Consider the following 10,981-nt stretch of genomic DNA (forward strand, 5'->3'; position numbering starts at 1 on the left):
GTTAGCGCGATAACATGAGCAAAAATGATCTGTTTTTTGATAAAATTTGGTACAAATGTGTAAACTTACGTTTATTCGAATGAGTTTGCTAACCAGCATAATCGGACTATGGGAACAGGGGTTAAATGGTTAAAAATTGATTTTTCCTATTTTTTCCCCTACAAACACGAATTTTCATAATTTCTCTCCAAACTATTTTGTAGAGCTTAAAAAAAGAAACAATTTTGTACAAAGCATTGTTGTATGCCCAACCGTTTATGGAGTTAATTTGAAAAATGTAAATTTAAAATTCCCATGTTATTCTTATGGAGAATAAATAAACTGTTGCCAAATTTGGAAATGTTGTTTGTTTCATACTAAGCTATCAACATTCAATAAAAAAATACACCTCAATATCTTCCCTGTAGCAGCAAAGTACTCACTAAAATAATGTTATTTAGATAGGAAATAAATCTGACAATTTTCAAGACATATTTTAGTAAAATTCCAGCCTGGTAAATGGAAATTCGCTTAGTCTGCAGGTTTGCTGCGGCGGAGGTATTTGTATTGAAAGCTGCTTTAAATGTTCCCTTCGCCTAGAGACTCATATCAAAGCTCACACACTAAATGAATACTGGGATTGCAACTTAAGCTCAGTCAAAATACTGGGAAAGATATCCTATTTTCATGTAAAGAAAAAGTAGTTCAGCATTTAATGGACGGTTTGCATAAACTATAACTATTTAGATGTTGACATCTTTGGATAACCAATGCCTTTACACCCAACCTCATAGGTTGGCCGGCCTGTTAAAAATGAAATCAAGCATCCCACAATTCCGACAGAGCTGGTGAAACAGGTGACATTGGCATACCTCAGTTTAAATACTGATCAGCTTGTATGCATTGTCGTCTACAAGGATCAGTGTTATTGGGAATTTATTGTGAATAAGACAGAAAATTGTGTTTTCGAAAGCTGAAAGGGTGTGTACTGTGTAATGCAGGAGAACACATTTAAGATGTAAGTCATTTGTTTTATGCCAGAAAGGGATTTCAATTAAGCTTACAGGTGGTATTCCATTACCCAATAAATCTACTATTTATTGACTTGTTGAACAAATTCAGAACCCCTGATCCATAGGAGAAACGGGCAAAATTCTTTTTTTAATATGATAGATAAAAAGAAGAGCACAACTTTGTTTGTATGTCAACGGCGGATTGAGTGAACACTTAACGTAAGCTAAATGTAATCAAACTGAAATAATAGGTTGTATAAAATTTGTTGTTAATCCATTTATTTGGATACTTAGATCTTAAACAAATCAGGTTGCGTTTAAAAAAAAAACTCCCTACTAACTAACGGTGTTTTCATCTTAATCTCATCAATAAGGGGTAAACATTTTAGTAGGCCTATAATATTTTTAAGATGAGGATACAGCCATAGAGTTTTAAATCATGAGAATGTAATATAAGATACATGCAAATAAGAACCATTTAATAACATTATATTGATTACTTACATAATTTTAAGCAGTCATGCATAATTTAGATACATTTTCAATTGCAATACAACAAACACTATGTCCTGTTTTAATAACACTATCGATTAATCACATACACATTACACTGATTTACAATTCAACACAAGAAATTATTTTTCTCTTGAGTTCTCACAGGAGAACATAAAATTGAAATTTTGGATATTTAAAATACAAAAGCAAATGCTTTACATAACATAATTTACCTGTTCATAAGAAAATATTTAACTCTTTGTTAACTAACTTGAAACACTTTGGCTTTGTACCATTACAACTTCGTGATACTGAAGACATCGATGGAATGAAGATCAGTTTTTACACTATTTTTTGAGTATTCTTCCAATATCTTTGTTTTGTCGTCTCAAAGTTATATCAGCTTTCTCAGTCTTGTCTATTATGTTCTCGACCAGTTCGTTCTGTGACTCTATCTCCTCACCGAGACCATGGGCCAAACCTGAAAAAACATTTTCTTTAAAATATGACAAACAAATGCAAATTAAAAACAAAAATCTAGAAGTTAATTCACCATTGAGCTTATATATTTGAAACAAGACAGTACAAAGACAATAACCAATACAGTGCTAAGACTGTTTCTTGTTTTAACTACTAGTGTGGTTTTGAATTAGTAAGTTTTCAGCTGTGGCTAGGTTTGTGTACTGACCTTGTTATATATTAGGTTCTTTTTCAACCGGCAACAATATCAAATTACAGACTTCAAAACGTCGAGTGAAATACAGAAGATCGACTGAATGTAACTTAAGATCAGTCTCCAACTAAAAATAATTCTCAACTTACATTTAGCAACGCAATGCTGAGAAATATGTTATCTTCCTGATCAGTCATAGCTAAATAAATATTTATAGTTTATTACAAAATAAAAATCAGAACACAGGTGAGCTAACCATAGAGAGTAGATCGAAGGATAGGTGGACACTGGACAGTAATAACTATAGTATTTTATTTGTATTTACAGTATAACCTTGATTAACCGTCGCTCTCTTGTTATCCGTAACCCCGATACAGTACAATAGACTACTTTTTAAATGTGATTTTATTTCACAGTCCGAACATTGAACATGTACAAAACACAAAATAACAGTTCTATATTACTTTTGTAAGTAAGTAATTAAATATTTAAATATAATCTGATTAAAAGATAGGGCATTTGCCAGGAATTGTTAAGGAAATTAACAGGAAAGCAGGCTTACCTTTAAATAAGTCCATAGGGCATAGAGAGACATATAAACAACACAAAAGTAGAAATTTTCATGGTCACTGGCCACTTTTTCAACCACTAGAGAAATGGCAATTCTAGAGATTGCCATTTCCCTAGTAGCTGAAAAATTGGTCAGTGGCCACAAACATTTCTACTTTTGTGTTGTGTATGTGTCTCAATGGACTTATTTAAAGGTAAGCTTGCTTTCCTGTCTATTTCCTTATATATAAAAATAGGTTTTGTTTACTTGTACAGGGTTTAATATCTTCAAAACCTTTAAAATTAGCTTACTGTACAGGTTTATAACAGGGTTTCTGTTATCCGTCTATTTGCTTAACCGTCACGCTCTGGTCCCGAGGGTGACAGTTAATAGATGTTCTACTGTACTACAAAATAAGGAAGTTGGAGAGTAATAACAAAATAAGGAAGTAAAAAATGAATCCATTTCCATTTTGTTCAAAAGAAGAAAAGAGGGTGTGAGAATTATACTTTTTAGGTTTACCCGTCAGCAGGTAGTCCAATTTTAGCTAAAACTTATTTACAGCTGACATATTTTGTTGCTATGCAACATCTTCAGAGCTTGCAACACATCAAAACATCAAAATTTACCACTAAGTAGGCTACTGTGATGTCGCATTGTAATGAAACATGTCAGCTGCTAATCACTGAAATATTGAAATGTTGACGTAATTTGGACTACTGACCTGAGGTAAGCCTAAAAAGTCATAAACAGAATACGTAGTCCAGGGCCTATTTGAATGAATATTATGTGAGGATTAATCAAATAACACATAAGCTTCTAAAACTAACAGACCTGTTTGCTTGTTTTCCTGTTTGCTAAAATAATAATTGTTGAACTATGTTTCACTAACATTGGATTTCTTTTTATAAAATTATGATAAGCGGTTGAGTGATTTGTGTGCCTGTTAGATAAAATGGTACCGTTACTCCAAATCTATTGTAATGGACGGCCTAATATTTTATTAGATAAGCTCATAAGGACTTTGTTCATCAAATAGAGGATGTTCTGATATTAACTTTCTAAAGTGGACACAAATACTGTGTGTAAATTACAAACAATGTTGTTATCTACGTTTACTGCCATCTGACAATCTCTACTTAAAAAGGAGTAGTTTTAAAATTACAATTTCCTAACTCTGGGAACGTATAATCTGGCCTGTTCAAGAGTAATCAAATAACTTATCTGTAATACTCTGAAAAATGTTATTACAGATATGATGTAATTACTTTATAGAAAAATAAACCAATTCTGGATTCTCTAGGCTGATTACAGTTTAGTATAATTGAAATGCTATTACTATCATGTTACTCTTATCTCTGTGTATACCCTAGAATCATTACCGCTCCATACAACGGTATCTGAGCTAAAGTAAAAAGATTTAAAGGATACAGTAGGACATCGAAAACAAGAGCCTTGATATCTAAAATTTCTTGATATGTCACATTTTTCATTATCGCCTGGAATCCCGGTAAATCTTAATGTTAAACCTTGAGAAGTCAAATTTTTGACGTGTGATCATTAATACTTAACTTCTGTTACTCAAAGTTTGTCATTCACATGCCTCAATAACTCCAAATTTTACTTATATAAAGGTTTTCATGATCTGCCTCATTACTAGAAGTTTTATGGCGTACTGTGCAAGTCAGCTGTTTTTTATTCTTGTTGTGATGAGAAAATCCATCTACTTTGTTTGTTTGGCAAGTTCTATTATGTTAGCGTGTTAGTTATTGAGATAATTTTGTGCACGTTGAGGTCACGCTGTTGGTTATATGTGGATATAAAATGTTTACATACAATGAAAAATAGTAATTTAGGCAGTTGATGAAATGTTAAAAAGTAATAAAAAGTAAATGTTCTGTGTAACCCACAAATTTTTGTTTTGCAGTTTATACAGTAATAAAACAAACAAGTAACTTTTTCTTTGTTATTTTAATGTAATTTTTTAAAATAACTAGTTTTTTTGACTAACAAGTCAAATTTTTACCCTTTCAGCTTCGAGATATCGAGGTCCTACTAACTTCAATTTAAAAACGAGATTAGGTGATCCTCGCCATATTGTAAAACCTAACCTAATAATCACAATATTTGAACCGACATCAACATATCTAAGCCACATAAGGGATGTATTATGCATTGTTAATGATAAGCTACTTAAATCGGAAGTGCACCACTAGCTATTTATTTTTTGTTACCACTCGCACATGGGAATTGAGATGACCATTTTAGAACCAAAACCAACATACCTTTTAATCTAGAGATGGAATCAACCATATGGTTCAAATTCTCGTTCAGAGCCTTCTCCGGATCAGCTGCACTGAAGCGTTCACTAGACTCATCAGTCAGGCCTCTCACACGCAGAGCTGTTCACCAACAAGGTCATAAGGTCAAGCATTAACAATGTACCAGTACACAGAATAAGTACACAGCTGTTCATATTTGGAATTTGAAAAAATAAAATTTAAGAAGTATGATTATTTCATACTAAGCTAGGCCTATTAACATCTAATTGTATTTCAATAGAAAATAAATTTTAACAAAATATTTCAGTAAAAATACAACCAGGCAAATGGAAATTCGCTTAGTCTGCACCCTTGGAGGGGGGGGGGGGTACTTTTAAATAGCTTTAAATTTATTTCAAATATCACTGTTATGTTTACTCTTACAATGTCATCCATCCTGCACATGTTTTTAAGACAGTAAAATTTTGTCATTTATCATGAAAGTCTTTTGTAAAGGCGAACGTCCATACAGTTGAGTCGAAATCGTAACAATAGCATGTGCTCGTGGCAAATTATCAGCGTCCCTGAAATAAATATCATCTATCTCCCCTGGCCACATAGACATCATCTTTGTCTTCTGCATTCGCGCAACATCGTAAACATCTTCTACAGCCTCAGCAAAATCATAAACATTCACCTTGGTTATGGAGGCTTATCATGGTCTTCTGTAGTCGCAGCTAAATGGTAATCATGTGCGATCATCATGGAGACGTTGCCTTCGTCTTCCATGATCAAGGCGAGATCAAGAATTTTTGATTGCACAATCTTTGAAGACGCTTTTGGGATCATTATTCCGGGTGTATAATGCAGCTTATTTTACACTTTCTGCGACAATGTCACTCTCACGATTGGTATATTGCTTTGAGGAAAATATTGTTTTAAAATTAAATCTACTTCATTACAAATTAAATAAATGTGTAAAAGTAAATTGGTCTTGCTTAAAAAAAAAACTTACTAGTGGGTCATCAAAATCGTACTCACCAGGATGATTTTGGGATGAAGACGAAGCGTATGGCTTCGAACTTTCTACGGCTTCCACCAGCTTTGAATCAGAATTTGAAACAGGTGAATCAGGTATGGATCTGCTTCCTTGTGGTGCATTCGAATTTTTCCCACTAAGATAATTCTTCAATCCTCCAAAAACACTCTGTAAATTAAGAATTTTTGTAACCACTAAATACACTAATTGCACAATCTGTAATTGTATAAAGATACTGTAGATGATCTGTTGAAAACAAAAACCCTTTAAGTAAATGAAGTAGATCTGGTCTACACTTTTGAATAGTACTCTTAATCAAACACTTTACAATATTTTCTTTATGTGTACCGGTAGTGGATTGATAAAACACACACAAATTTAAAAAATATTAGTAGTTTTACAGAACTTGGTAACAAACAATGAAAACATTTAGGGACTTTTTTTTCATTTTCAAAGAATATCATACTAACCTAGAAGTCCCACACAACTAGAAGTAAAGTACATACCTACTAAAAAAGTATAAATTTAAAACTTACCTTGATACCCTGAATGTGCTTTTGACTGAACCTAAGTGTACTGTTGATGTCATCAAGATGTTTTTCAGTTCTCTGTAATTGCTCCCTTTGTCGTAGTAATTCCTAAGAAAATTAAAAGAAATTAAGTAGGTAGGCTAATGGCTATGAAACAGAATTATAAACCATGTTCATTTGAGACACTATTAAACACATAGGTTACCAATGGCTCATAAACAAAATCACAATACAGTCTAACCTCGGTAAAACAAATTCCTCGATAAGAAAATGTTTTTGTATCCCCTTGAAACTTTCACATAGGACCATTCTAAAAACACCTTTATACAACGTAGTAATTAAGTTAAAAACCTCCATAAAACAAATTTGTTTGTGACATGGGCTAGGACTGATTAACCTCTATCTATACAACAAATATTCTTAGCACAAAACCTCTACAAGACAAACGTGACCTCTAAAGGACTAATTTCTTATAATCTTAACCTCCATAGTACGTAGTTTTCAAAACAAACAGAAGCTTAAGTCTCAACATGAAACCCCAACCCATCCCTCCTCCTTCCTCAGTCATTAATTGGCACGTGCCTGTGAACGGTCCAGTGACCTTCCGGCTGGGTTTTTCCCTTGTTTTAGAGTTGTGGGTGTCTTAAGTGTACAGTAATGGCAGGGAAAAGTAAAAAACGGCACTATCAGTAGAATTATTCATTTGTAATAAGTTTCTAATATTGTACCAAAAAGTTTGGTTTTCATTTATAGTGTACCACTGTATTTTGACTTCAGTTTTGTTTTTAATTTATTATAGCCTACAGTAGGCCTACATGGTTTTCCACAGTTTATTGTTCTTGTTTTGATAACTTACTTATGCGATTTATACATAAACAAATATTTTTTTAAATTGCTACAACCATGTTTTTCTTCCCTAATCCTACATTGAAAAAATAACTTTAATACAGTACTGTAGGTCTAACAATGACACTACTGTAGGTATGGCAGTACTGTAGGTAACAATGATTCGTATTATAGAGGTTGGCCATAGATTCGTTTTATAGAGGTTATCTTAGAGCGAGGAGAAACCACTATAAGAGGAATAACAGCCGTATTAAACCTCGATAAAACGAAACTCTATATTAAAAATACCTCAATAGTACAAATTATTTCCTAACCCCAAGAAATTTGTCAATATAGAGGTTCAACTGTAATATGAACCAGCTGTACACACAATGATCTGACCAATTAGACCAATGTGTGAGTGCCGTGTGAGTACAGGTATCAATGACCTGTAGCCCAGTTAAGAAACTGTACCTGGTATCCGTTACATCCTCCCACTAATAACCCTCCCCTCAATTACTCTTACGCTCTGGGGAGTCACGGAAGTCGGGCCTTCCTGACGGTTTAGTCAATTTTGGCCCTCGCGGCAAAGAATAGAACAGCCCTCACTCCGTTCCCCTAATAGTGGGATTGCATTGTAAGTGTACATGAAACAAACTTAGGCTAAGTTAGCATCTTGTAATATTATCGTAACGGGTCTGTATCTTGCTTATGTCTTGACTATGGTTAGACTACCTATCTGAATTTTTTGCTTAAAATAAATTCTGATTCTGAACCGCAGTTTTTACGGCAAAATATTACGGCCTACTTAATTAGCTTACCTCTGCAGTTGATACACCAATTTCTTCTGTGGCTAAAAGCGTTGATAATGATCTCTGTGATGTCTCAACAATTCTTGCTTGAATTTCCTTTTGCTTTTCCAAGCGTTGCTGATGGAGTTGATCAATGTTACTCGTTTGTGAATTTTGGACATCACCCATCATGTACCCAGATCTTCCAGATTGTGGATGTCGCAAAAACTCATCATCATCAACTTCGTCTTCGACTGAGAACAAAGCTGATTTGTTGTTACTTAAATAGTTAGACATACTTCTTACCGTATCTTAGAACTCTCTTTGTTAACAAATAATCAAACAAGAACACGATCTTTGGTTTAGTATGGTTAGCCTTAGAGTAACCTAAAAGTAGCAGAAGCACTTGCAGTATGTAATGTAATGTACTGTACACTTATAACAGAAATATTTAAAAGGAAGCCAAGAATAAAATTGTGATTTTTTATGAATCAGTGTCTTACTGAGCTTCTTTTAATCAAGTCCAACCAAACTCAGACGATAACGATAAAAATCAGTTATCAAATGACAAATGATGACAGAAAAAGAACAACAGACAACGAGACAACGACAACAGACAGAATGAATAAAAAGAAGAAGAGAGAATGACGAGTTAAGATTTTTTTATTTTATTTGCTTGAAAGCAGTCTGAATAATTTGTATGCAGCTTCGTTGTTCACTCGTTATTAATATTAACGATTCCGTTGTTTTCATTGGTATTATCATAGACTAACCAACACAAGTAGACTTCTCATCCCATTGTAAATTTTGAAGCTCGTTTTTCATGTCTAGTTCATGTACGTTACACTGGGTGCTAGTGTCAACGAAATTTTTGTTTCTATTATTTTAGGGTTAATTTCTTGAATTGTGCTTTACTGTTTGGTTATATAACTAGGGGACAAGTTATTGTTTATGATTAGATCGTATTATTTGGTTAAACGAGGGTTTAAATGGCTGTAATAACGGGAAACAAAGTGTAAACAAAACACGACCTCTACATAAACCGTACAGGAACTAACAATAAAATTGTCTTCAACTGTTCCATAAGGATGAGAAATCTACTAAGGGAGTATGTTTTATCTATGGTATTATGGTAATTTATTCATCAATTTTTTATTAACGTTTTTGTTACAGTTTAGTGGCGTTTTTACATTTTGGTTTTGTTGTGTTTTGTAAGTGCCTTGTTAAAGGATAGTATTTACTGTAGTAGAATTCTAAGGTCTTAATGGGATTGTTGTGAGACGGGTTGGGGATGGAGCGTTGGGGCAACATACTCCTCAAAGAAGAACGAGCTTGAGGAGTATATTTTAAAACATACTCCTTGAGGAGTATGTGTTATATATGGTTTTATCTACGGTTGGGGTCTTCTTGCTTGAGGCACGGCCGCCTTTAACTCCAGGTCGCGACCTTCGAAGTAACCATGGATGAAGAAACCAAAGGATTTAACAGAATTTGTGTAAGTGTTTGGTTTCATATTTTTTGTTTACATTTTTCTCTTTATGAAATTGTGGATGTCTGAGTTCTTGGTATAATTTTTATGTCAGTTCCTAGAATTTCTGGTAAAGAGTCAAAGCTGTTCCATTTCTGGATCATCTTCCTGTATTAGTTTGAAACACCTATTCCTGGTGGATTCATCTACCGGACATAAGATAATTATATGTTGTACTGATTTCTTTCAACCAGCTTGATTCCTTACAGCTTCTTTATGCCAGGGTGACAGTTGAATAGAATAAAAATTCTAGTGGTATGGAATCTGGTAATACATGTTGAGGATGTTTATTATATTCAACTGGCACCCTCTGGCACATTAGAAAATTTCTTATGCACGGATGATGATTTTACAATTTTTTCTAGTTGTTGGTAGGCTTTAAATTTGGCTTAGTCAGCAGTATAGTATTACGTCATATACACTACCATCAAATAAAAAAAAAACGCTTTATATTTATTAATCTATACCGTGAATAGTGTGAGCATAGAGAGTGTGTAAGCGGAAAAGAAAGTGCATCAGGCATTTTGCTGGACGTACAAAAAGCATTTGACACAATCAACTGGAACAATTTGCTACACAAATTTCAACACTTTACAAAATCAATGTGAGTAGGCTACTTGATTTGTTAAAAAAGTAATAAACAACAATATGTAGAATTGGAACAACAGATCAACATTAGCTTAACACAAAATAATCTTTACTAAGAGCATAGAACAACCACCAGAGGCGTGCCTCAAGGATCAATACCACCACTGTCCACTGTACACTATTTTTTACAGTCAACCTAAACAGTTTCCCGGAAAAAGTTAGACAACAACTCAGATACATAGCCTACTCTTCACAGATGACTGACAATCATACTTCCCACTGACCAATCAGCAGATAACACAAATATCACCAACGAAATACTTAACATAAAATATGGTATCACCACCTGGGGATCATTCAGCAAGCTCAAGAAACAATAAAATGATCTTAATCATCCAAAAGAGCACTATCCAATCAATCCTGAGACTCCACTACCCAGAACACTGTAAACCCCTTTTCAAAAAAAGCTCCTAACGATAACTCCCCAGTATATATTTGACACAATAATCTTAGCCAAAAATCATACCTCATCTCACGATCAGATAAACACGCTTACAACACCCTAAACAAACACAACATTAACACAAAGAAATGGTGAAAACAAAAAATCAAGCAATAGCCCCATCAATACACACACATACTTTTACTTTTACAAGTTGTTACCAGGGTCTCCCGTGGCATAATAAACATTGTCATCGTTTTTCGATAT

At 33.8% G+C, this 10,981-nt stretch overlaps 1 protein-coding gene across 1 annotated transcript; it reads right to left on the reverse strand.

The window, feature by feature from the left end:
* Positions 1-1,254: 1,254 nt before the first annotated feature.
* On the reverse strand, positions 1,255-8,740 carry LOC128998598 (synaptosomal-associated protein 29-like). The gene is made up of 5 exons (XM_054424807.1): positions 8,187-8,740; positions 6,547-6,648; positions 6,013-6,178; positions 4,996-5,112; positions 1,255-1,968 (listed from the first exon to the last, which is right to left on the reverse strand). Exons 1-5 carry the CDS (start codon positions 8,451-8,453, stop codon positions 1,835-1,837), a joined length of 786 nt encoding a protein of 261 aa, XP_054280782.1. The 5' UTR covers positions 8,454-8,740; the 3' UTR covers positions 1,255-1,834.
* Between the last annotated feature and the right edge of the window lie 2,241 nt (positions 8,741-10,981).

This window comes from Macrosteles quadrilineatus, unplaced genomic scaffold (genome assembly GCF_028750875.1).
Source record: "Macrosteles quadrilineatus isolate MER2022 unplaced genomic scaffold, UCM_ALF_1.0 Scaffold_7__1_contigs__length_78375512, whole genome shotgun sequence".
Lineage (NCBI taxonomy): Eukaryota > Metazoa > Arthropoda > Insecta > Hemiptera > Cicadellidae > Macrosteles > Macrosteles quadrilineatus.